Source organism: Zeus faber (genome assembly GCF_960531495.2).
Source record: "Zeus faber genome assembly, chromosome: 18".
Classification (NCBI taxonomy): domain Eukaryota; kingdom Metazoa; phylum Chordata; class Actinopteri; order Zeiformes; family Zeidae; genus Zeus; species Zeus faber.
This window is the reverse complement of record NC_137210.1, coordinates 5584028-5612002: the sequence shown is the minus strand read 5'-3', so window position 1 is coordinate 5612002 and position 27975 is coordinate 5584028. Positions and strand designations below refer to the sequence as shown.

Genomic DNA, 27975 nt, shown 5'->3' with positions numbered 1-27975 from the left:
ACCGCCACAAGATGTTCCCGCCTCGAGGAGTTGTGCACTATTAGGGAAGGGAGTTGAGGGAGATGCTTCATTGACGGTTGAGGAAGCTCATCCAATGGCTGTACTCATGAATCAGTCCAGAGGAGTCAGCAGAGTGAAGAGAGGGGGAGAGAGGGAGGGACAGTGAAAGAAGGAGAATGGGAGAAGTGACTCTCAAACTGGAGCTGGGGGTTTCAGGGGGACAGGGGACAGGACAGGAGGGGGACAAAATTGACGAATAGTGCCCGACAGTCCAAGGTTCAATCTGTGTTCCAACCCACTCCGTCTGACCCCCCACCCCTCGACGGGCGTCTTCACACCACAGTGTTCCTCTGTCTGTATGGAGGGGGCGGCAGCACGTTGCCAGCTTTCAGGGCAAACTCGGACAGGTACTCCTGGTTCTCTGCCACAGCGGGTCGAATGCGTCCGTTCTGCCGATAGAAGAAGCGCGTGCTGCAGTCCTGCAGGTACTCTGGGTTGTGCATTGAGGCTTTTGGGGGCAGGCTGTGCTGCCAGTATTCAGGATTGTCAAACGTGGCCTTCTTGCCCTTCTTGTCGACTGCGATGGTGCCGCCAGCGATGCCGGAGTGGAGGAGGTGCCCTGTGTGGCTCGGGTGGAGGGTGTGCGAGGGGTATGACGGATGGGCCTGGTGGCCAGGGGGCACGACATATCCGGAGGAAGAGAGGGTGTGGCCTGTCGTGGAGGAGGGGTTTACATTCTGCAGCGCTTGGTGGGCAGAGGTTGAGCCATGGAGACCGGCGACTGACCCTGCGGATCCATTCCTCTCCCCGGGGTTGGGGAAGGTGTTGAGGTACAGGGGCTCGTTGATGTATTCATCATCCGCCTTGTCAGGCTGCCCGCTAGGTGGAGAGGTGGCTGCAACCATATGGACAGTGTGGTACCCAGACCCAACGGAGTGTGCCTCTCCATTCCTGCGCCGCGTCACAAAGGGGTTTTCCTCTACTGGGTTGAGATAGTCTGGAGAGGAAAACATACAAATATGTTTATGTATTTGGAATCAATCCTTCCTGCCTCTGTAAACAAGGTAAACTGTATTTCCTTCAGTCTGTAGAAGTTAGAGAGCAGTATTTCTCAACCCAGTCCACAAGTACCCTGACAAGACTTAAGGATTACAAATTCAACTTCAGACCACACATCCTCAGGAATACTTACCTGACCAGGTGTGTAAGAGCAGAGTTGGAGTGAAGACCAGTGGGTCCATGAAGACTGGGTTAAACCGCTGTATAGAGGCTGTGCATTGTGGCCCTGTATGACAACTCACTAACCTATTGTATTTATGCATAACAAGACCAAATTAACCTCACTGAAGTGGCCTACCTCCTTGAGGCTCTTATTCTTTACCTGAACTGTTCTTCTCCCTGGAAATAAAGTATCTGTCCTTATCCTGGTCCGCTTTGGCCCCCCGCTCACCCAAAAGCCCGGTGGGGTCTGCACTGTAACGCTGTCCAATACTGTCTTCACCTCTGGTACCTGGAAGAGGTAAGGTAAGAATCAAACCAACCATTCAGGTGAAGACTTAACTACGTCCCAGAGAGAAAGAGTCTTATTGCTTTAAGAAAAAACATTTATTTTATTTTTGAAACAGATTCCTGACATCTGGATGTAGTCTACTTCTTCAGCTGCATTCAGTGGGCAGACCAACATGGTCCTTTTGTTTTTTTCATCTCCTTGGTATATAAATGTCTTTCATGTGCACTCTTGTCCACTAACCTTGTACACTTTAAACAGATTTTTTTTTAATTAGTCAAATTCATGGTCCCCTGGCACATACAGTATATTACATTCAAAACACATCTATCTTCATAATCTAGGCATTAAAGAGTCTGCCCCACCTTGTCCCGGGGCCAGGGACGAGCCCGCTGCGCCGGGGCCCTGTCTGGGGGAGGCATGCTTCCTCAGGGTGCCGTTACAACGTGGGTCCTCCTGAGTGGGGCCACCACCAGTGCTGGGACCTCCACCACCGCTCTGTCCCACCGCAGCGGCCAACTCTTGGGGAGGTAAGCAGCCTCCTGACACGGCCGAGACAGACACCACCCTGGGCAGGGTGGCCAACATTTCCTCCATGCTGAAACTGGCGTCCTGATAGCTGAACTGGTTCTGGGGAGTGAGGGGAGGGATGAAATTGTAGTTCAGTTGTAGTACTGTTGGTGAAAGCAGAGACAGTGTCAATGTCAGTGTCACATTTTGATGGCTGAAAGGCGAAAGACGGCAGCAGCAACAGTGTAAGATGTGGTAACGGCGAAAAGCAATGGTAAGACTTTTCTGGTTACATTGTAGAGAAAATCCACCAATCGTTGATTCAGGTCCATGCTTGTCTTAAGCGCTGTAAAATCCTTCCGTGGAGCACCGGATGGCACATGTATAGAGGTGTTTTTAACATACATTTACACACCAAAATCTGAAAAGATAAGCTAAGATAGAGATGACTCCCCATTTAGAGATGTATTCCTCTTCCATTTTTAGCCATAACATACTGTCTGGGAGAGTGACCAAAATGGCTGAGTGCACCAACAAAATAACTTTGCTGAAGGGTTGTCTGAGTCAGAGTGCTTACAGCTTGGCTATTGTGACAGTGTTACAGTATATCTCTTAGATTCCTGCCATCATACCCATGCTTACTGTCTCCCCAAAGACTGAATAATAAGCCAGTGTGTATAATGATACAACCTGTTATTGTGCTTTTTTCGCACTCATAGTCACAAAAATGTAGCTATTGTTACCTGTCCCAGAAAACGGTAATCCTACTTTTTTTTGTGTTGCACATAACAAAATGTAAACCAATTCATTTGAATAGGGTGATTTCATTCTACTACTTTGACATTTTTGGAAAGGTATCATCTTGTAGGTTAACATAGTTTGAAAGATTTCAGTGGACCCTTCATTGAGATATTGGCCTTTGAATACTGACCAAGGGGTGATCTTTTCAAGTTAAATAGTATCTATGAATGAAATTCATTCTGAGGGTATGACTCTATATCCCTATTCTCGCCCAACCTCGAATTTAATAGAGCGTTTAATAGAGAAAAAGCAAAACCATTATCCTGCTTTTGTGATAGAACGAAATCTTAACCCATGTATTTGAAATTTGAATACATCCATGCCCGCCCCCCCTCACCACACCCGCCTCCTTGTGGTGGTGTACTTTCATCAGGTGAGTTTGAGTTTTTGTGAATGTATCTCTGCCCCCCTTCCTTCCCCATGCTTCCCTGCTTCTAAAGTCAAAATGATTTCCCCCTTCAAATGAACTGGTTTAAATGTTGTTCTGTGTAGCACGTGTAGTTCCTTTGTTGTCGATGATGTGTTGATGAAGAAGGACTCTCCGCTGACGCTGACGTTGATTATAATATTACGTTTATTACAAGTAAGAACAGCATCAAACCAGACTTGCCATGGAATGTCTGGGAGAGAACAGAAGTCAAATGTGTTCCCTCCCGAATGGAACTAGGGAGTGTCTTTTATACTTGTCCAGAGACAACGTCGCCCATCTGATTCCAATCTATGGGTCACAGTTCAGCTGACTGACATACATCTAAGCACATTCCACATCCCTTATCACCGGGGCCCCTGGCAATGGGATCTCTCTCTTGAGACCCCTGGCAACATCTGTTAGTAATTATATTATACAATGGGGAATTTCTTGGGATGCCAAACAATCCCAGACACCGCACACGAAAAAAAGTCAGACAATCTTGCTCTTGGACACGATTCAACAGATTCACTTTCGTGACTATGAGCACGGAAATGCGTGGTTGAATGATAGTATTAGCATGATTAGTAATACAGTTGCTTAATCTGTAATTGTATTGCCAATTGAAAAATGCACGAGGCCTCTTTGATGCACTAAGCAACGACAGAAGGAGGATCCCTCCTTAACAGTTAATTTACATTAATGATTAAAATGCAGTTGTTTGCAGGGTTTCCTGGACTGACTAGGGGTTTAATGTCCGCTTGGGGATTGTTATTTTAACAAACAACTAGGCACAAAACTCATAAAAACTCCTTAAATGTGGAATCATATGTGTCGATGTGCATTTTTGTGTGAGTGAGTAAGGCCATGCACATATCTTATATTGAAATTTTCATTCCATGAAAATGCAGCCGGCTGAAACACGCCACTGAGCCATAACAGACACAGAAGGGCTGAATCTGTTCATGAATGCAACCAATCGGGTTCTCATGCATATATAAGTTTGCATACACACATACACATACGTGCACACACACACACACACACACACACACACACACACGCACTATGTTCCCCCAACCCACATCCTCCTCTCCACAACCACAACAGCTGTAGGTATGAGTCTGAAAAGTCTTCCACCATCTTACCAAGCAAAACAATAACAAATTCTCGGGTTAATTTTAAGTGAAATAAGAAACGCTATAAAGAGAAGAGTAGGCTTTTGACGCTCTTCACTCTGAGAGAAGAAATCTAAATTTTGCCTTATTTCAATTTCATCTTTCCTTTTTTATTTTTTTTATTCGAAAACAATTTAATGTGGACTTTTCTGGACTTTATCACAATGTTTTTTTTATTTCAAGAAATACACCCAAGTCGGACTTTCTCACCCCATCCCTTTTCTGCCTGCGAGGGTACCCACTACTGTGTCATTCTGCCTCTGTTATCCCCTCTCTCTGTCTGTCTGTCTGTCTGTCTGTCTGTCTGTCTGTCCGTCCGTCCGTCCGTCCGTCTGTCTGTCTGTCTGTCTGTCTCTCTCTCTCTCTACCTCTGTCCAGCTTTATCTTTCATCTCCTGTAGGGGGGTCAGCAGGCAGTCTCTCACGTCGTTGAGAGACTCCAGCCCCCTTCACTACATCCACCAAACCTTACCAATCCCTGCTCCGCCCCCTCTCTCTCTCTCTCTTATTCCCTCTCTTTCTCTCTCATTCTCTCTCTCTCTCTCTCTCTCTCTCTCTCTCTCTCTCATTCTCTCTCTCTCTCTCTCTCTCTCTCGCTCTCTCTCTCTCTCGCTCAAAAAAGTGGGGAAAACACAAACCAGATGACACAAATCATGAATTATTAACTGCTCTGTTTCCATTGGATCTTCGTCTTGTGTCCTTTCAGTTTCTTTTCCACACACACACACACACACACACACACACACACACACACACACACACACACACACACACACACACACACACACAGCTTTACAGAGCTGAGTTGTAATGCCAGGCAAGTGTGGCGAGTCGTTTCACAGTGTGTGTAAACATTGCCATGTTCAATAATTGACTTAAATGAAGCCGCGTGTGTGATTTATGTATTTGTCAGAGTGCAATTAATCAAAGTGAAATACAATCCAGCCTAATGAGAGAGTCCCAAAAATGTTGAAATATTTTACTAGTAAATCATGTGTTGTATCTTTTGATGGCATACCGCCCCCCGGCTCCAAACAATCTCAACTGCAACAAAATATATCTATATTTTTTTGGAGACCGAACGACATCTTTCATTGTAATTCAGGATGGGTTGGGTTGCCATATCCTCCTCCCTAGCTGGCTTTATAGACATTACCATTAGGGGGGGTGGAATGCAGAAATGAAGAAAGAAAGACAGATTTAGAACAGCGTGATAGAAATCAACTACTTGGGGTCTGTTTTTCTTTAAGAAATCAGATTTCTCGGTGTCTGGAAGGGGAGAGTCGGCGAATGAAAGTAGATTTGCCGCCACCCACTGCCGGCCAATAGCAACGTGTCTGCAAAGCAGGTCCAGTCATCACCTCCCATCTTTGGAGCAAAGCTAAACAGTCTGAATGAGTGCTTTACGTCTAAATGGGAACCTCGCAGTCACTAGGCGTTTCCTATGCCAAACGTCCTGCCGCTGCAATCAAAGAAATGGAGACCAATTTCAGGACGAGAGATGGATTTTCCCACAAAGCAAAATAAGCCACCAACTTTAAACACGCTGCCCATAAGAGAAAAAAAAAATAACCCTACACTACTCAAACAGACCTGACTGAAATAATAATCAAACACTTTTGCAGAGATTTTGGATTCGGGTTGGGCTTTGAGTTGGGCTTTACGCTCGCCGCCGTCTTGGCAGGAAACAGCGCCAGAAGTTTCCAAGTTTGGGCAGCGGGCGGAGTCGTGTATGCTGAGCCTTCATATCCACTTGGATACGCTACGATCCCAACCGGGACACCCATCAAAAGAAGTAAACGTACATATTAGACACCTATGCACTAATGCATTGTCTTCAACGCTGGCTGTGATGATGGGCACCTGGTTTTAGAGTCCAAATAACTCGAACCTCCCACAGGCTCATGTGGGGCTACTTAGCCTTGAAAGCATGAGTTGAAATCTAAAACTAAGTAATAATCTGGTCACAGATCGGCGACCCTTCCCTGCGAAGACGATTACACGCTTTAACAAATTAAAGATTGTGCAGAGAGTCGACGCATGTTAATTGGATTCCTATACATAACGCGATTACAACCTTGCCCTCATTATGCGGAACGCACTATGCAGAGTGTTGCCTTAAACTATAATTGGATTATTAGCGTGGCTGAAAACACGCTCTATTTGAACGGTTTCTCTTGTGTGTTGCGTAGCTTCTGGAATCAGCACGATCAATAAGATGAAGACTCACATGTTGTTTGACATGACAAGCTGGACACTTCAGTGATTCGGGACTAAAAATGTTAAGGAACAATATTTAGATTAGCACTTAAAGACTGGTTCCGGTGGGTTTATATCCTCTTGCTTTGTGCTATGCTGTGGATTAAAACAGGCAGAGATTTAAGACCAGAGCAGAGTGTTGATTCCTCAAAGGAAGGAAGTCATTTGTGGGCTTTTTGTTTTTTTTTGACCTTCATGCTGACTTGAGTACGGCAGTGCTTGACCTTTTCTTTCTCTTTGTGAATTGTGGTTGAATGAGAGGCACAGCCAGGGGAAGCACTCTGTTGGCCGACGCTCTTTATCACCCCTGTGTAAATTCCTCCCAGATTTGGGGTGTAGAGTCGAGGAGACGCGCAGATGAGTGATTCTCGACAATACTGGCAAAGGGATACGCAGGATGCTAAATATGCTGAGAATACGCATAGAACGTATACAGTACAGACATAAACACAACCAAAATGTCGACCTCTACATCCAGTGCTGTCATTTGGATGTTGTCACTGACCTACATTGAATAGACAATACCCAAAGAAAACCAGGCTCCACTCTGTGATAGGGTGTCAGTAGACGAAGTAGACGTTCTTCCACACTTTTCCAAGCTTAATGGAAATTCACTGGGCCAACAGACAGCTTGGAAAGGTGACCGCAGTTACCACAGTCAATTTTCTACCACAGTAAATTTTCTACCACAGGTAACCCATAACAGTGGTAGATAAGTGTCTTCATTGGGGTCGATAAGAGTTTGTATGGCTTTGCTGTTGATTGTCTATTGGGGGGAAAGTACGGTGGCCCTGAGAGCACAACGCACTGCAATTTAGGAAAGTGCATGCAAATAGACAAAAAATAAATGTTAAAGCCACAACATAACGGAAGTGAGCAACAACATAATGGAAGTGAGTAACAATGCGATGCATCGATTTCTCTGCAATAAAATATATTAAACTAAATGATTTTAATGTAATGTAATCATAAATCAGAATTTATATAAGTAACAACCTGGAGACCTATCACCAGACCAATCGCGTCGCGCGAGACCACCATGTCCAAATCCTCCATCGGCTTCCTCCATGCAATTCATATATAGAAAAAGCAACTTTTATATCAATCCACTGTTGTTATTTCAACAATTCCAGTGAAAACAAATTCTTATATATAATTACTGACACAATATGATGTAGTTATAAATCGGTGCATCTGCTGTTGTTCAATTCCGTTATGTTGATGCTCACTTCTGTTATGTTGTGACTTTTGCAATTGTATTTTGTCTATTTGCATGTGTTTTCTTAAGTTGCAGTGGGTTGAGCTCGCAGGGCCACCGTAAAAAATGCCACTGCAATATATTTAGATGGACAACATATCTCCACTATTGGAGATAGCGGAGAGAGCAAAAATAGTTCCATACCCTGTTGGAGTCCATGCGGCCGCGGGGCGTGTAGGCCAGGGGTGGGATGTTGAAAGTCTGGGGTACCAGGTACTCCTCTGCGTCCATCATATCTTCTAGCCCCTCCTCGTCCAGCAGGCTCTGGAAGAAGTTGCTGTCGCTGGGGCTGGGCAGCTGCATGCGGTCGTCACCCTGTGGATAAAAAGACCATGTGTCAGAGGGCAAGCCAAGGGTGGACTTGTCTTCCATCCAAAGTGGACATTTGTCCCACGAGTTACCTGGATCACCAGGTAGCGCTGGGGGTCGCGCGCCATACGGCAGAACTCCGCCGCCAGCTCTTTAAATTTGGGACGGCTGTCTGCGTCGATCATCCAGCCTGCACAGAAGATTTGCAGACTCTCAAACAGGCTCCAGTGTTGATTGATTTCAGTTTTTCCATTGCGGCAAAAGCTCATTGAAACAACGTTTTTTTTCAACCGGAACCGCCACATGCGCTCCTCCGCATATATCTTCCCACGCCTTGACCGCAGCCTTTTAAGCATTCAGATATGGCCACCAGAATGAAGAGAACTAAATGACGAGTTTGTGATGTGTGACTCACTGTCTGTGTGAATGTGTTTATGTAAAGAAGTGACAGCCAATTCTCCTCTCCCGAGGAGCGTGTTTGGCGTCCGTTCAGGGCGACGCTGAGCTCTGACAGCTCGGGTCCCTGTCACCTGGAGACAGGAGAGGCTGGAATAGGGAGGAGTGGCAGACCTCGGCGTTGTGTGGCAGAGTCTATCTGCCCTGGCAGCGGCGTCCAGGGGTTATGGCACCACCTGTGACCGTGCTACCCTACAGCAGGGTGGTGATAGCAGACCAGCAGGTCAGGCTGGTCCCAGCGAAATGTTACACCAGTTTGTGTGTGTGTGTGTGTGTGTGTGTGTGTGCGTGTGTGTGTGTCCGGCCAGGAAAATTTGTGATTAATCAGCCCAGTCAGATTCTTTTACTTCTATTATCCTCCCCATCTAAGCATGCAGGGAATGCTCGACTGGGGGACAATAACCTTTTTTTAAATTAAAATAGCATTTACAAATAAACAGGTATTTATTTGGTGGCAATCTGTGTAATGTCGATAGCCGTAGACGGAGCCACTAAAATATTCATGGCGCTAATGAAACAAAATTAGAACCTGCTGCTTTATCATTCCTGATTTGGTTTTCAAATTATTGAATAACATTATAGGTATAAATGTAGAGATATCGGCTGTGGAAAAGTAATTACAACAACAATTGATTGCTTTTTAATGCACAATGTTGGTGAATCATTATGGATGGTGCATATAGATGTGGGTAGATACATGTTATGCATACAAACACACACCCGGGGTGTCAGAATAGGGGGGGACACTGGGATTTTTTGTCCCCCCACATTAAGGTATTATGGAAAATGTTTTTTGGTGAGAATGTCTACGCCTTGGAGGGAACCTCTGAAGCCTATCACTATTGTTTGGGGCCCCATGATGAGTGTGTGTGTGGGTGTGTGTGTGTGGGGGGCGGGGGTGTCCCCTTTGCGCACGGTGCTTTTTTTGTTTCGTCCAGTAAGGAAATTGAGTCCAATAAAATACATCTAAAATATAAAGACAATGTTCGCTCCCTCTCCAATATCTCCATTGAGCATATAGAGGGAGACAGCGGCGCCCGATCACCCCCTCAGAGGACACACATCCTATTTTAGATCCGGGGCTATTCATAAACATTCAGGGCTGATGCCCCGGATGCCCAAGCCTAACAACTCCGCTGCCTACCAACCTAAACTGGGTGTCAGATATGTATTTGACAATTATCTCTTTCAGCCAATAAATTGATAGACCGCAAGTTTTAAGAGACTGTGTATTTACACATAGCCTATTTTTTATGTTTTCATTCTTATTTATTTATTTATTTATTTATTTATTTATTTATTCTTATTTTTTCATCATATACCATTAGATGAAGTATAAAATTGATCTCAAAAGGAGGACAAATGAGCGTCCAGTAGGAGGACAAATGAGCGTCCGTGTCCCTCTACCAGCTCAAACCGGACTGTCCAACATAAAAACGGTTGGATGGCCATTCTATTCCTAACACACTAGCACACTGTCCTAATAAAGACTATGTGTTATTATTTGACATGTATTTTATTTTGTTACGTTTTCTTATTAACAGGGATGCTTCCTCAGTCACCAACCCCAACATAAACACATCCTGTAAAATGTCTTGATTGCTGATATTGAAATTAGAAATAAATAGGAAATCCTGGTTGTTGTTGTTGTTGTTGTTGAGTTGTGTTGTTGTTGTTGTTGTTGTTGTTGTTACTGTTGTTGTTGTTGACGGTGTAATAGATTAGATGAACAAATACCTACAGGGACTCATTATTCCACGTCACATATTGATTCCTAAGAAAAACAACACCACAAAAGACAAACACACACTATAACTGTGCAAACTGTGCAATATATTGTAATAATACTGTAACTGTATATTTTATACCCACAGCCATTCTAGCAACCACTGTGCCACCGCTGTTATTGCCTTTAATTGAACTTATCCTGTGAATAGGATCCCCTTTTTTAATTCTGTATATTTTTTGTGTATTTGGCCATTTTTGTTTGAATGTCAGTATGTTCATTTTTTTTAAATTAAATTTTCCAGACAACTATGCACCAGTCCTGACCACGACAAATTCCTTGCCGTGGTCAAATAATGTAGAAATGTCAAATAATGGATGAGAAAAAGGAGTGGAGAGCCGGCGTGTTGGGCTGCACCTACATTTGACCATGACCATGTAGACGTCGATGGTGCAGTTGGGCGGCTGGGGCAGGCGCTCGCCCTTCTCCAACAGGTCGGGGATGTCCCGCGTGGGGATCCCGTCGTATGGCTTCCCCCCGAATGTCATCAGCTCCCAGATGGTCACCCCTGGATAGGAGGAGGAGAATAGAGATGGGTGGTGAGAAAAGAGAAGAGGAGAAGAAAAGGTGAAGAAAGAAGTGAAGACAACATGTAGACGGGAGAAGGGGAAGGAGAGGAGAAGACGGGAGAGGACGGGAGATAAGAGGAGCAAGAGAGGAAGAGAGGAGCGGAGAGCTGAATTGAGAGGAGGAAAGAGACGAGAGAAGAAGGGGAGAGGAGAAGGAGAAAGGAATAGCAGAGAGGAAATGGGACGGGAGAAGGGAGGAAAACAAGAAGAAGGGAGAATGGGGAAGAGAGAGAGATTCGGAGAGGGAAAGACGACGGAAGGGAGGAGCAACAGGCCAAGAGAGAAGGAAGAGTACCAGAGGAGGGGAAGGAGGAGAAGAAGAGATCAAGGCCACAGACACAGAGTTGAGGTTGAAAAAGGGAGTGCAGGAAACAAGGTAACGCTTTATGTTAAGGTGCTTGTAATAAGCGTTAGTTAATAGTTAATAAGGTCCTTATAACATGCTTATTAACAATATTATTGTGTTAGTAAGAATAGTGTAAAGTGTAGCATTTATTACCAGTTAACTATGCACTTATTATCAGTTAACTATGCTTGTATTATGTGTTAATAAGACTTTACAAGTGTTAATTACAACATTTATTAGTAGTTAATAATAGCATTTATTTGCAGTTAACTATGCGCTTATTAATAGTGAACAATGATTTTATTATGTGTTAATCAGACTATACAAGTGTTTATTAAAGCATTTATAAGCAGTTAACTATGGAGTTAACTTTGCTTTTTGCAGCTACCAGATCTAAAGCAGGAACAGTGCCTTATTAAGGTGAATACATCCTTTATTATGCACTTATTAACAGTTTTCTATTTTTTTGCAGCTTACAGATCTAAAGCGAGAACAGTGCCTTACTAAGGATTATAAATCCTTTATCATGCACTTATTAACAGCTAACTAGAGCTGCTTTCATACGTGCACTCCGAAAATGTCCGGACCTGATTATCGGGGCATTGTCCGGGGTTGCCCTTTCACACATGCAGCGAAAAACCGGAGATTGTCCATGTCAGAAGCGTTTTTACTACCTGGAAAAAATCAGTTTGGTTTAGACGAGGGGCGGAGCCTGGGTAGAGCAGGAGGCAGGACGTGACGCAATGACGCTGCAGAGTTTTACAGCACACGCAAGATGGCGGACGGGGCTACAGACTTATCAGTGGTTGGGCTTTTTATGATGTATTTGGACCTATCGGCAACATAAACCAGAGAGTGTAAAGGAATAATAAAGAAATGAGTACGCAGCAGTTGGCTTGGGCGATGGTGCAAAATTCCAATCGCACTTCTGGAACGGGAAGGGCGCATTTGACACATTAAACATGCAAATGCGTGGGGGGTTCACCCGTGTATACAACACAATTGCATGTTGCAAATGTTGCAAATTCCCGTTCCAGAAGTGCAGGGATTACATAAAAGCATCACGTTTTTACTTAATTAAGAACGGAGAGGGACAGTGCTTTAACTCACTCAAAAAAATGTCCTTTCATACATGTAAGAAACAATTGAAAATGAATAGATCTAAAATAAAAAGACAGGCACGGGAGCCAGTGCGCACCGCTGTCCGGAGGAGAAACAAAAAACTCCACTCATATTCTCTGAGTTAGGTTTACGGTTTTCATTTTCCATACAGGAAAGAAATTCGGGAAACAAAATTAATCTAAATATTTCTCTATGAGATTATTTTATATATTGCTATATTATTATCACAAGATCTGCACATAGCATTGCAAGTGCGATGTGAGCACAGCGGAGTGCAGATCACAGGCGCCACGATGGGGCGTCTCCTCCCAGTGATCAGCGCTCTGCTGTGCTGCTCCGTCTGCCCAGAGCGGCAAGATGCTTAAAACCAGAGCTGGGGGTCATGTGCCTTTTCTTTTTTTTTTTTTTTTTTTTCTTTGAGCACCTGCCCTTTTAAAATTCAAAACACTGTAAATAATAACAAAACATAGTCTGTCATCGATATAGTCTTCGAGACGATTTAATCGTAAGTCTGCCCAAGCCTACGCAGTAGCTACGCTCCATGCACGAAGATCTGCACAAAGGTAAATAACTGACGCATGATAGAGACGTTGTCAATACGTGACAAGCCCACTCACTCGCTGTGAATGATCCAGACAATCTGCTCCGTTCACACATGGGCTCAATCGGACAATACTCGGACTTTGCACTAGGGTGCTGGCTGACCCGGGTAATGTCCAGACATTTTATCAACCTTGACCACATGCAGTGCTCATTCCAGCTGGGGGTGCTGCGAAAGCATAATTAGCTGTTAATAAGTGCATAATAAAGGATTTATCTACCTTTATAAGGCACTGCTCTCTCTTAAGATTCGATAGCTGCAAAAGCATCGTTAACTGCATAATTAACTGCTAATAAATGTTGTGATTAACACCTATATAGTCTTATTTACACTTAATAATAGCATAGTTAACAGTTAATTAGTGCGTAGTTAACTGCTAATAAATGCTTTTATTTACACTTTTATATAGACTTAATCACACAATATTAATGTTATTAAGCATCTTTTAAGGACCTCATTAACTATCAACTAATGCTTATTACAAGTACCTTTATATGAAGTGTTTCCCAAAACGACAAGAGAGAGGTGCAGTAAAAGGCGGGATAAAGCAAAAGAAGGAGGATAACCAGCATCGACGCCCACCTCCCAACTTTCTTCCTCCTCTCCCCCACCCCACAGGGGCTTCCCAAAAAAAACCCACTGATACCCTTAATCAAACAGGCGCTATTCCCTTTGATATGACCCCGCTCGCGTATTAGCTTTGAAAATCATTTTCCTAATGACTTTGTAAAAGTGCCAGTGTTTCAAAAAGAGACTCAAAATATCACCACGGACATTTTTATCTCTTTAAATCTTCGGCGTGGGGGGAAAAAAGAAACAAAACACAAGAGGCCCGGCAGAAGTTCTGAGCCCACGCGGTCGAGACGGTTGCAGGGGTTTTGACCTTGACGTTAAACAAAGTGGAGGTTTTCCTGTGTCTAAACGATATAATGAACAGTCGCTCGGAGAGCTGGGGGAAGTGACGAAATAATAGCTCCCGTTCCGTTTCTGTTGCGTTGGCATTGCCTTCGTGGAAGTCAAATTGCTTGGATTCAAAACCCTTGCATCAAGCCCCGCCCCCAATGTTCCCAGAGCGCCCCGAAGTTAAATTTGAACCGCCGTGGGGGTTCCCCTGCCGACCCTGGCCTTACCGTAGCTCCAGACGTCGCTCTGGTGGGTGAACTTCCTGTAGTGGATGCACTCCAGGGCCATCCACTTGATCGGCATCTACAGGAGGGGGTGGGGTTCGGCAGGTGAGTTTGACTTGAGGAAGAACGTTTCCAGAGCCACTTTAGGCGCCGCGAGCATTTTTCTTTTTAAGTCACCACAGTTTCCCCAGGGATTTTGAGGTGCTAACGCAAACAACGTTTCTTGGGCTCGTGCGTTGTAGGGACTTGCAGGCAACCGTGGTATCATAGTTGGGTTCCTGATCACCACACGTCTAACTGGCTCATACTTAAACAGTAAGATGGTAAACATAGAACACCCGAAAAGTTGACATTTTAAAATTCAGGCTTCAGATCTTCACATTTTTCTCACCTCAGTTCTCCACCAATCAGAAATCTGGGACTGCGCGCCGCCAAACGCTGCCTGGTGGACACTGGTCTGTATGTGTTACAATGTGTTTGATTCACTAGTTAATCATGTTGGAATAGTTACGTGAAAGCAGACAGCAGTATCTGAAAACACCGAAGCTATCGTCTCAAAAGTGAAAAAACGCAGTTTAGCTGGTTGAGCGTTGCAACTTGCAGCGACACGACGAGCCGCGAGCCACTAGATTGTACGCTAGACGATTTTGCATGCAACTAAAATTGGAACTGCTGTCGGGATGACATGATGCACGTGAACTTGTACCAAACATATATACACAGGGAAAAGCGAGCGGTGGGGCTATTGGGTGTGAAAGGGTGTGGCGGGGCAGCCTGGGATGAAGCTTAACGCAGTGATTGGATTTCTGGGAAACCAATCCCATCGATTACGTTGGCGGCCGGGATCCCAGCCGCGACCTGGCGGAGGGATGGAGGGAGGGCGACAGAGAGGGAGAAAAGGACGACGAGGCCACCGGAGGGGGTGAAAAAGACCCTTCTTGGGACGGGAGGCGACGGCCGTGCGATGAGCGGCGGATTAGAGGGTCAAGAAACCGCCGGCGACGCATTTTACATTTTTCTTTTTTAAATTTCCCCCCTCGTTCGCTCCTGCGGTGAGGTTGCACACGCTCACCGTTCCCTAAAGTAAATAAAACGGTCCAACAGAGCAGAATATTGCCTCGCTGACCTCGCCCAAACTGGCGTCCTTTTTTTGCGAACCCCCCCCCCCCCACCCCACGAGTTCCTCCCCCTCTATGGGACATAAAACGGTAATTGATGTCTATTGTTGACTTTTTACAGTCCGCCGTTAGTGGTGCCTGGAATAACTTTCCCCGATATCACCTAAGTGAGCCTGCCCAAAACTAAGAAACTGCCAAATCAGGAAACAAAGGCCAAGGAGTGGAGCTACTCTTTCCTTTGAAATGACGGATGACGAGAAGTACAGGAAGTGCATCATGTCTCCCGTCGTTCACAGAAAATCTCACTAGCAGCAACGCTGAGTTGAAGAGTGATCATTGAAGGAAACTGACAAGGACAGGCGTATATCATCAGCATACGTTGCTACACAAGACAAGGCTGCAGTCTCCAATCGCCACGATCACTCAAAAATCACAGTCTACAAAATAGAAAATAGATTTATTGTTTTTTATAATTGACCTGCTACACTGCTGCTTCTATGCTTCTGTGCTTCTGAGAATTTAAACTGGAAAGACTTTCTTAACTTATACTGTATTGTTTATTTATGTATTGAATTTTCACTTATGGTCACGAATTGTAGTCAGGAATTGTTTACATAAAAATAATTGTATTTATTGTTATTTTTTATAAATTGTTTGTTGTTAATTATAATAGTATTATTATGATTATTATTATTATTATTAATAATAATAATAATAATAATAATAATTATAATAATATAATAGATCTTAGGTTCTTTGTATATTGCTATTTTTCTTATTTATTTCAATTTTTTAGGTTTATTGTATTTTGCCAAAATTATTTAATTTTAAAATGTTATATATTTTTTACTTTATTTTTATTGTCTTGTTGTTTTGATGGGAGCAGCTATAACACAGCAACTTCCGTCAGGGGACAAATAAAGTAACTAACGGTAACTGTGTGTGTGTGCGAGTGTGAGTCATTACCTTTCCGCCGTCGGCATTGTACTCCTTCTCGTTGATGTCCAGCAGGCGTGCAAGGCCGAAGTCGGTGATCTTGATGTGGTTGGGCGATTTGACCAGGACATTCCGTGCCGCCAGGTCCCGGTGAACTAGCCGGCGCTCCTCCAAATACATCATCCCCTGCGCACACACACACACACACACACACACACACACACACACACACACACACACACACACACACACACACACACACACACACACACACACACACACACACACACACACATTTACATTTATTTAAACACTAGTTAACTTGACTCCCACCCACAGCATCATCGTCCCTCATTGCATACATATCCAAGGGGTTCCTGATCCGGGGTCTCCCTGAGGATTAGTATTTATAAATTGTATTTATTTATGTTTTTTTATTTTATTATTTTCCATGTTTTAATATAGCATTTCATGTGAACAGGCTTGTTGAACAGGAAAACAAAAGCGGCATGTTAACGGCGCAAATGCCATTAAATACATTTTGATAAATTATTTTGTGATTCTGCTCTTAATAATTAAATCACCGAATGGCTGTAACTTAGCTAAATTTGATACGCATTAGACAACGGACCCCATTTGATAACATTTTGTCCCTGGGAGAATATTTTTATTGTTGGATATGATTTAGTACAAACCTCCACACCCGTCCCTACTGTAGTTAGGAAGATAAAAGTGAATCTAGGATCAAAACGCTCATTTATGTACATTCTCTACTGCGGACAAGGTCTCTGTTGATGAAATAACGGTGAAGTTAAACCAAAAATAATTTTGCTGGCGACCCCCTGGGACGTCTTGAAGGACCCCTGGGGGGCCCTGGACCACAGGATGACAACCACTGATCTAAAGGACACAGACAGACAAAGACAGCTATTCTTCCTTTTCAGGTAGCCAATCGTTGACATTTTCCTCCTCTGTTATTGATCGTTCAAGACAACCCAGTTTGATAAACACGCACACTCATCCAGCCATACATCCACCCCACCACCCCTCACACACACACACACACACACACACACAGACGCACGCGCTTTTGACACTGGGGTCTCGAAAACCGAAGAAAGAAAGGCTTGCAGGGACGTGGAGTGTCTTCTGTATTGCTGCAAAAAGACTTTGAATATAATATAATATTTTGAGTTTGAATATAGACTTCAATAGAAAATAAAGGAGCACGCCAGCTCATGGCCTCAAAACCGCCGCTGCTTTTGCATCGCCCTTGCGTCGTCGCGTACAAGCCATGTGCTGCGGGGTTGTGAGGCCGGAGAATTGGAAAGAAACCTATAACACTACTAAAAACACAAAAGTTTGTCCCACCAATGACTGAGCCATTTTGGTTGATGCGGAGCAAGCGCTGAAAACAAGACAGAGAAAGGAAGAGAAAAAAACCAAAACTGACCAAGGCCTTATTTGAAAAACATGACAAATTGGATACAGCCAGAATGGGCTGAAATGAGAGGAGGAGAGGGAGACAGGGGGGTGAGGAGGAGGAGGAGGAGGAGGAGGAGGAGGAGGAGGAGGAGGCTGCTTAAGAGGGGAGATTACATTGCTAAGGCTATAATCACACTGCCTGGACCCCCCCCCCTTACCAGGAGAGCATGATTTTAGCATAAGGGCCCACTCTCACACACACACACACACACACACACAACACACACACACACGTACACACACACACACACACACACACACACACACACACACACACACACACACACACACACACACACACACACACACAAAGGCAAACACACACACACTGGTTGTTGTGTTCTGCGGTGTACCTGTGCGTGTGCATGCATGTGTGCGTGTGCGGGTGCGTGTGCATGCATCTGCGTGTGCATGTGTGTGTGTGTGTGTGTGTGTGTGTTGAGTGTGTGTGTGTGGGTGGGGTGGAGAGGACCGGATGGTGGGGGACGAGAGCAACTTGTCCATACCAAGCAGGTGCAGCGAGAGAGGGGGAGAAGCAGAGAAACCCGAGAGAGAGACAGAGAGAGAGAGAGAGAGAGAGAGAGAGAGAGAGAGAGAGACAGAGACAGAGAGAGAGAGAGAGAGAGAGAGAGAGAGAGAGAGAGAGATTTTTTGATTTTTAAAGCATCTTTATTTTAACATTTTCTCTAGTTCACAGTTACAGACAATACAACAAACACACTTGGTTCACTAACAGAGTCCTACACGTTAAAAACAGACTGGAAGCACAGGTCGTCCTCCACCAGGGAACAGATGGCGTCGTTAAAACACCACAGCTTGATGAAGACGTCCAGACTCTTCATCAGTCTGTGAAAGTTAAAAACAATCAAGACTCTGGCCCTGACCAACGCTACAAACACTCTTCCTAAAACACTCTCCTTTCCCCTCAGTTTGTTCCTCCTCGTGAGGTAGATGGCCATCTTCGCTTCCCCTACTAGAAAATTAAGCAGTCGCCATTTCTCTGCGTTGGCCCTGTAGTATCTAGCCCCAAAAATAAAACAGTTTCTGGACCACTCCTCCTTAAAGAGCTTAAAACTTTCCTTTAAAAGACTAAAAAGCTCTAAAAGTCTGTCGCACTCTGCAAAACAGTGAAACACGGACTCTGGCAGTTTGCAGAATGGACATTCATTTGCGACCGTGGGATTAAAAACAGAAACAAAGCTGTTGACAGCTATGGCTCCATGTAGGACCCTCCATTGGAGGTCCCCCGTCCTTTTCTTGGAGGGAGCTTTGTAAAAACTCCTCCAACACGGCTCCTCCTGTCCCCCCATCTGGAGCCGTCCCCTCCAGACAGTGTCCTGCCGCCCCTCCAGTCCCTTCCTATTTAAAACGACCACACACTCTTTGTAAAAAGCCTTCCCGCTGGCTGTGTGCAGGTCCAGTTCTGCATAACGTGCCCTGTGCAGCAGCTTCCCGGAGGACCCCTCCAGGTTGGGGGTCAGGGTCATCTCCGGGAAGGGATCCTCCGAGTTTGGCTCCTCCGCGCCTTCGCCGTACTCCTTCAGCAGGGCCAGCTCCTCCTCCGTGAGCGTCTCCCTCCACCTCTTGAGCACCAGGTGTACGATCCTGGTGGACCTCACCCCCAGCCGCTCCGCCATGGCCTCGCCGTCCTGCAGGTCGCTCCCCGCCGCCGCCACCACCTGCCTCAGGGTCAGGACCCCCGCCTCCCTCAGGATGCTCCTCAGTCCTGGAGTGGCCCCGTCCTGCACATCCAGCCTGGCTCCTCCGATCACCGGCTCCTCCAGGAGCCAGTGGAGGGAATCTGCGGCCTCCCTTTTCCTGTTCTTAAATAACCCCCATGCTTTAAAAAGCTCCTGATAAAAACGGGGTAAGCCCGACTTGTTTAGAAGACTCGTGTCCATTAAAAACAACGAGCGGTCAAGTCCCATCCTCCCAGTCCTCTTTAAGACCAAGCCCGCCACGTCCTTCCAAACGTTAAAGTACCCCGTTAACAACTTCTGCACAAACTGTAACCTAAAAGTTGCCACTCTGCTTTTGATGTCCACCACACCGTGCCCCCCTTCCTCTTTAGGCAGAAAGACCCTTTCCTTCCTGACCCAGTGGAAATTCCGCCCCCAAAAGAAGTCTATCAGCTCGGCCTGTATCTTCCTAACTAGCAGGTCTGGTGGTTGGACACACGCCACTCTGTGCCACAGCTGTGAGGCCACCAGGTTGTTAATAATGAGCGTCCTGCCCCTATAGGACAGCTGTGGCAGTGCCCACCTCCATTTTCTTAGCTTGCCCTGTATCTTTCCTAGCAGTCCTTCCCAATTCTTCCCCACCACACTTTCGCTCCCTAAAAACACTCCCAGATACTTAAACCCATCCCTTCGCCACCGTAAGCCTCCTGGCAGTTTTAAAAGTCCCCCCCTCCATCCGCCCACAGCCAGCGCTTCGCTTTTGCCCCAGTTGACTTTCGCTGCTGATAGCAGCCCAAAGTCCCTGACGATCCCCTCCAGTTTGCTGATTTCGTCCTGTTTCTTTATTAAGACAATGACGTCGTCCGCATAGGCTGATAGAATGTGGCTTCTCTCGAGACCGTTTAGAAACACACCCTCGATGTTCGTCCTTAATTGACACAGCAATGGTTCTATGGCCAGAGAGTACAACATCCCTGAGAGGGGGCAGCCCTGTCTCACCCCTCTACGCACTTTAAAAGGGCCGCTCAGCCCTCCATTAATCTTCAGTATACTCTCGATGTCCTGGTACAAAACCTGGATCATGGCTATCAGACCAGGGCTGAGGCCAAAAGCCTCCAGAGTTTTCCAGAGGTAAGGGTGCTCAACCCGGTCAAACGCCTTTTCCTGGTCTAGCGAAATGAGCCCAGTTTCAATGCCCAGAGAACTAGAGACGTCCAAAATATCCCGAATTAGGGACACATTGTCCAGAATGGACCTACCAGGCACACAGTAAGTTTGGTCCTGATGGACGACCAGGTCCATCACCTCCCTCAGCCTGTTGGCCAGTGCCCTCGACAGGATTTTATAGTCCGTGCACAGAAGGGACACAGGACGCCAGTTCTTGATCTCCTGCAGGTCTCCTTTCTTGGGTAGGAGAGTGATGACTGCCCTCCTGCAGCTGACTGGCAATAACTTATCTTTAAAAACTTCATTAAAAACCATTAAAAGGTCCTCCCGTAACTCCTCCCAGAACTCTTTGTAAAACTCCGCAGGAATCCCGTCGATGCCAGGGGCCTTACCCCCCTTCATGCTCTGCAGGGCCGTGGAAAGATCCTGCAGGGTCAGAGGTTCCCCCAGCACCGCACTGACATCTTCCGGGACCCTGGGCAAATTCCCACAAAAGGAGTAAAACAGTTCTTTTTGCTCCTCGTACTCACTTCTGTACAGCTCTGTATAAAAGTCCACGGCTCTCGTCCGGATCTCCTCCGGCCTCCTGAGCTCCTGTCCCGTGTCTGATCTCAGGGCGTGGATAAACCTGCTCTGCCCGTTGCTCTTCTCCAGGCTAAAAAAGAAACTAGATGGTGCGTCCATCAGTGCTGCGCTCTGGAAGCGAGAGCGGACCAGCGCCCCCTGCGCCTTGGTGCCTAGTAGGTCTGCAAGAGCAGCTCTTTTAGACTTGAGGTCCTTAATGTGATCTCGATTCCCAGTGGGTTCCACTACACCCTGTAACTCCACAATGTCAGTCTCCAGATCCCTCATAGATCTGGTGATGTCCCGTGTGACATTGAGAGTATACTGCCGACAGAGCTGCTCTATCTCCCTCTTCCCATAGTCCCACCACAGTCTTAAGGAAATAAAATCCTGCTTTCTGTCTCTAAAACCTTCCCAAAAAAACCTAAAAGCATCTTTAAAGTTGGAGTCACATAGTAGGGTGGTGTTAAAATGCCAATATGCGCTTTTGGGCTTTACATTGGCGATAAAAACACGGCAAACAACCAGGGAGTGATCGGTAAAACCAACAGGCACCATTCTACATTCCTTAAAAATGTTAAAATGGTGCTTAAAACAGTAAAACCGGTCTAGTCTGGCCAACGATAAAGAGTTGCCTCTGCAGTGCACCCAGGTGTACTGTCTTTCATCCCCGTTGGTTCTCCTCCACACGTCCGTTAGCTCGTTCTCGCTTGAGAGCAGCCTCATCGCGTTCTGCGATGCTCTGTGCGGCTCACAGTGGTTCCTGTCTAACAGGTCGTTCTCGGTGCAGTTAAAGTCACCTCCTAGAAACAAAAACTCCCCAGTACGAGCTTTGCTTAAAACCCCATTTAAAACTTGCAAAAAAGTGACTCTGTGTGGTCCTGTGGTGGGAGCGTACACATTTATAAAGACAAACTTATGATGCTCAAATGCTGCCCTCACCACCATCAGTCTGCCCTCCACCACCTCCTCCACCTCAAAGGATGCTGGGGCAAAGCTCTTAGAAAAGAGAAGAGCCACCCCACCGCTGGTGGTGCTCTTGTGGCTTAGCACCACCCCCCCCCCCCACTCCCTCTTCCAGTCAGCCTCATTGCCAGAGTCACTGTGGGTCTCCTGCACCAACAGCACATCCAGCCTCTTCTGCTCCATCAGCTCATACAGCAGAGACCTCTTAGCTGCGTCTCTGGCCCCATTCGCGTTCAGCGTGCTGATGTTAAAGTCACTCATTGCAACGGAAAAGGGAAACAGCCCGAACAGCAGCGCCCACCTCCACCTCCTCCCCATCCTCTCCGTTGTTCAGCTCCTTCCTGATCTTCTGCACTATTTTCTTTAACCTGTACACCTCCTGGTCCGTGAACCCTCCTCTCCCCTTACTCCTCATCTGTTGCTGGGCCGCGTTCGCCAGCAACTCCTTGTCTGAGAAAAAATCCTCCACCTTAATCCCTTTCACATTCTTCGTCCTGTGCAGAAACGCTTTTATTTTGCCCACACTGTAGCTTTTTTTGCCCTTTTTCTTCTTTACACCGAGAAAGACCTGCCCCTCACTGTCTGCAGCAGAGTCCTCCTCCATCCAGGACTCTGACTCCGAGCCTCCCTGCTCCACCTCCTGACTTGCCTTCCCCTGGCTTGCTGTCCCTCTCTTCGCCTGAGAGTCTCCTGCCATTTTGTTGGACTTTCTTTTGAGCCGGGGGACTCTCAACCGATCGTCCTCATCCCCCATCTCAAAGTCACTTCCTTCCAGTGCCTCCTCCTCCCTAGCTACGTCACCTGCACTCCTTTGACTTTGTTCCGTAGCTTCCTTTCCCTCACCAGTCCCCTCCTGTCCCCCCGCACCCACCTGCCTGTCTTCCGGACCCTCCTCCTTCCCCTCCTGTCCTCCCACCCTTACCTGCCTTCTTTCCAGACCCTCGCCTGCCTCCCCCCGTGTCTCCATGCTCACCTGGCTGCGCTGTCTACCTCCACCCGTTCCCTCCTGCGGCTCCACATTCCCCTCCCCCCCCTCCATTTTTTTCCCCTGCCCCTCGCCTGCCCCCTCCTGTGCCCCCACCTTCACCTGTTTCTTCTCCTTTCCTTTCCGCCCTCCACCTGTCTCCCCCTGTGCCCCCACCTCCACCTGTCTTTCCCCTGCCTCCATTTGGCCCTCACCTGCCTCTCCCTGTGCCCCCACCTTCACCTGCTTTTCCCCTCCTTCCTTCTGGCCCTCCCCCGCCTCCTCCTGTGCCCCCTTCTTTGCCTGTTTTCCCCCCTCCTGACCCCCCCCTGCTCCCTCCTGTGCCCCCACCTTCGCCTGCTTTTCCCCTTTCTGACCCTCACCTGCCCCCTCCTGTGCTCCCTCCTTGTCCTGTCCACCCTTCTGCCCCTCACCTGTCTCGCCGCCTGCCTTCTTCCCTGGACATGCCCTGACCTGGTGTCCCTCCCCACCGCACCCAAAGCACTTGGTGGTGTCAGTGTTGACAAACACCACGTAGTCAAACTCATCCGCCCTGATTTTAAAAGCTACGTTTAGCTCCGCATCCCTGTTGTTCAACACCATCAGGACGTGTCTCCTGTGCGACACCACATGCTTGAGCAGCGGCGACTTGCACCCCGACGGGACTTTTTTAACTGGCGACACCACCTTCCCGTGCCTCGCCAGTTCCTTAGTGAGGGTCTCATCCTTAATAAACGGCGGAACATTCGCCAAATTCACCCTCCTCGCCGGTGTGGAGAGAGGCAGGACGGGAACAAACATTTTGTTCACCGTGACGCCGCTCGCCACCACCGCGTTCACCTTGTCTACGCCATCCAGGAAGATGACCACCGCGCTGTTCATCCGCGCTGCGGACACAACGCTGCTGTAGCCGACAGCCTTCCCCACCGCCAGGCTGCAGTCCTCCACCGAGACCGAGGAAGACACGGGCAACTTAATGCCGTGCTTCCTCGTTAGCTTGGTGAGGTCCGACATGGTTGCGGACCCGCACCACCACCACCACCACTACCACCACCACCCCCCACCCGCTGTGCGCACACCCTACAACCAACAAAAAACTAAACCCGTCACCAACAAATAATTATAAACATGCAATTGATAGAAAAAGTTAGAGAGAAAACCACTCACTCTACAAAACGCTCACACGCTCCGCTCGCTCACACCTCCAATCACTCAGAGAGAGAGAGAGAGAGAGAGAGAGAGAGAGAGAGAGAGAACAAACAGAATACACGGAGAAAAGAGAAGAAGATCATTACACATGTTCATTTCACTCCATTACTTTGGCCGCAAATGAAACACGCCGGCACACCCTTGACTTTAATTAACACACACACACACACGCATGCGCATGTGCACGCAAACGCACACGCACACCCACACACACATACACCCACACACACACACACACACACACACAGACACACACACAAAAGAAAACAAAGCCCCCCACCCACGTTTCTACGCTTGGATTTATTTTGCCACGAGCAGCAACAACAATGACTATAGGGATCAATGTCACTTATTCTATTTCCCCTCTCTCTCTCTCTCTCTCTCTCTCTCTCTCTCTCTCTCCCGCCGTCTGGATGCCCCCCCTCCTCTTGACACTGATGTATGCTATTGCATTAATTGCCCATTAGGACTTAATTACCTGTGGATTTGGAAGGGTAAACACATGATCAGCAGAGCTTTAGAAATATCTGCAAGTCACTGTATCGTGATGAGTAACACACACACACACACACACACACACACACACACACACACACACACACACACACACACACCGCACGCACACACAAGACAATGATAGGATGAGAGAGAACAGAACATGTCTGCCAATAATTTTGTGTAGTTTTGTGTGTGTTTGTGTGTGAGTGCAACTGTTTGCATCACTGGGCCAATTAAGGTGCATAAATGTGTGTGTGTGTGTGTGTGTGTGTGTGTGTGTGTGTGTGTGTGTGTGTGTGTGTGTGTGTGTGTGCGTGCGTGTGTGTGTGTGTGTGCGTGTGCGCATCTAGATGAGGGGAACAACGCGTACGGCTGGGGCCTCCCGAGTTGCCGTATGCCAAGAGTGTCTCTTCGATGCCAGGGTCCTGACACAATCATATTTGTACATAAATCGTGCCCGATAATCTTCTCAATTTTCAACACAATTAAGCAGTGGAGGGAGAATGGATGGCTTGAATTTTAAATATATTTACAGTCGAGAGAGAGACAGAGAGACAGAGGAGGAGAGGTAGTCTACAGATTGAGCAGTGGCTATGTACTTCGATGAGAATTAATACTTTGTCAGCTTTCGCTGTTGCTTCCATCTGCTGCTCACACACACACACACACACACACACGCACACAAGCACACACGCGCACACGCACACATGCACACACACGAACACACACACACACACACACACACACACACACACACACACACATATCCTTGCTTACCTCTATATCTGCTTGATATGATTGCTAAAGTAAGTGATATTAGGGCCACTAGAATTAATCATGTTTTGTCAAATACATGTCATTTGATTCTTCTTTCTTTATGTTTTGTCAAGTAAAAGTTGTTGTTTGTCTCCATGTTTATCTGTCCCATCCGTGGTGATTCTCCCCCTCTTGACGTAGTAATGTTTGAATGGTTGTTTAAAGACCCAAACATGGTAAGATTGTTCTCCAAAGAGAGGGATCGGTGGTGGTCTTGTATGACAAACAAAGCTGTGCTCTTGTCTTCCCACAGGTCGTCCACAGGACAGTGATTGCAGCAGTTCTTGATGATTAATAAAGAGTCGCATTGCAGGTTGAAAATTTGAACTGCACTCGCAGATTAAATCAGTCTTGGAATTGCATACAAATTCTCTGTGTTGTATGCCCCGCATGCTGGCAGCCCAGGTTGAAAAAAAGGTATCCCTCTCATTCGCAGCAACATATTTTTAAGTTCAAGCAAATACTTGAATTTGAGTAACAATTCGGCGAATTTAGTACTTACTGTTACAGAAATTGTTCATTGGAGAACTACTTTTACTTGTACTGCAGATAAAATAAGTTAAATCTAACGCAACGGCACTCAAGTGTAATTTATGGAGCGTTCAGCTCTCGGTGGCAAGGCGCTAGAGGTAGGTAAATAAGGCTTGACTTTGTACAACTTGGCGGGAAAATGCACTTATCTGACAACCCCAAACGAGACTGACCAGGGGAAGCATTCGTAGCAGAGCTTCGCCAGTTAGTTAGTCGTACCATTTGAGTCCAAGAAGGCTTGAGGACCTCTGGGAGAAGAAGTCATGTGGAAGGTCAGGTCAGCCTCCACCCCCGAGCCGCTGACATTTTCCACCGCTATGGAAACCAAACACAGAAGGATTTCCGTGCATCGACTGCTCGTGACCTCCTCCCGTGTCCGGGGGTCTGCTTCTTGATGGAATTCACCCATAATGGCGATATAAAAGATGGGGGCAGCAGTCATACTGTGAAAATCACAATGGAGAGTATATCTGAAAATGGATCACTTCTGGAACCCGGGCAGAGGATCAATAAGTGTCGACTGCTGACCCGACGACGCTTCCCCCTCCTCTCTCGCTCTCCCGATCTGCCTCTGTGTCTCCACACATTAAATATTTACCCGGCGTCCTCATTCCAAAACAAATTAGAAATCAATACGCCCGCCGGTTGTTATATAACACCACTCTGGTTGAAATGTCTGATTAAAGCCTCCGTTCTGGGGGAAGGTCTCGATGGAGCGTCCACAAATGATGCCCGATGGTGATGTTTGAGATCACCGCTTTGACTCCTTCTGGTTAGGCCTGAGATGGAGATAGGACTACCCGGCTGATTGTCAAGGCAGAGGACTTGGTCTGGCAAAGAACTGGCAAATAACATGGAATGCATTGTATCAGTGCCGGTTCTTCTCAATGAGGGAGGGACCAATGGGCCGATGATTTAAAATCACAAACTTTCTGATGACAGATTCGATACACGTGTTGTTAGACTCTTCAGTTTGGCGTCATTGAATCATAGAGATTGACATCATCATTGCCTTTTCATTCTTTGGAGAATTAAATCAGGCATGTTACAGCTGGGTCTGGGTGGTGAATTCTGTACTGGCAAATTCTCCAATACCAGTTTATCTTGACCTGGTTTCAGATCAATATTACGGTAGGTACAGCTAACCACATCTACCCGTCCCAATTTTGAACCATATCAACTCGGCTCACGTGGGGTCCTGCACCTGGGGATGATTTTCTTTGTTGAGAAACTCTACAAATGAGGGATTTCGACATTCACTTAATCTGAGTAAATCAGATTAAGGGAATGCAGCAGTTATGTTATAAATAACTGCCGGCGGGAAAAAGTCGGAAAAAGTACCTCGAAAAAGGCTGTCTGCAGGACCAGCCAAAATAGGCCAAAGAATGAAATGACATCGAGTGCAACAGCAGCGCCACCATCTGCAGTCAATATTGTGGCAGTGGGTAGGAGGCCTTCTTCACTTCACCACCTACATGCTCATCAACAATGCAAAGGAACCGCAGGAGCCGGTATCAACTCTCAGCCACAACTCCCTCCTTTGAGCGTGCGTATGCGTGGGCGCGCTGGCACAGGAGGCTTTACCGTAATGCCCACGCCTCTGCCTCTGCTTAATGACAGGTCATGACCCAGGTCCACCACTAATGTCTGCCACTGCTCGCACCCTTCCCAAGCAGACTAAACCCAATCCGGACCCCAAGCAATTATGGCCTGCCCTCGCCGCCAAGGTGTTCAGAGCTTCCGTTCGAGTTCCTTTTCAACACCTGTCTGCAATCACCTATATTAGGTTGGACCATCTGGAATTA

At 46.6% G+C, this 27975-nt stretch overlaps 1 protein-coding gene across 1 annotated transcript in view; it reads right to left on the bottom strand.

Annotated features, from left to right (window-relative positions):
• Positions 1–332: 332 nt before the first annotated feature.
• The window catches only part of erbb4b (erb-b2 receptor tyrosine kinase 4b), a gene marked incomplete at its 3' end in the record, with an annotated part of 188909 nt that continues 161266 nt past the window's right edge, over positions 333–27975 (bottom strand). The window contains 8 exon segments of the mRNA XM_080019820.1: positions 333–997; positions 1382–1510; positions 1873–2137; positions 8066–8236; positions 8323–8420; positions 10834–10980; positions 14241–14316; positions 16322–16477. Coding sequence (XP_079875946.1) covers positions 333–997; positions 1382–1510; positions 1873–2137; positions 8066–8236; positions 8323–8420; positions 10834–10980; positions 14241–14316; positions 16322–16477 — 1707 coding nt within the window.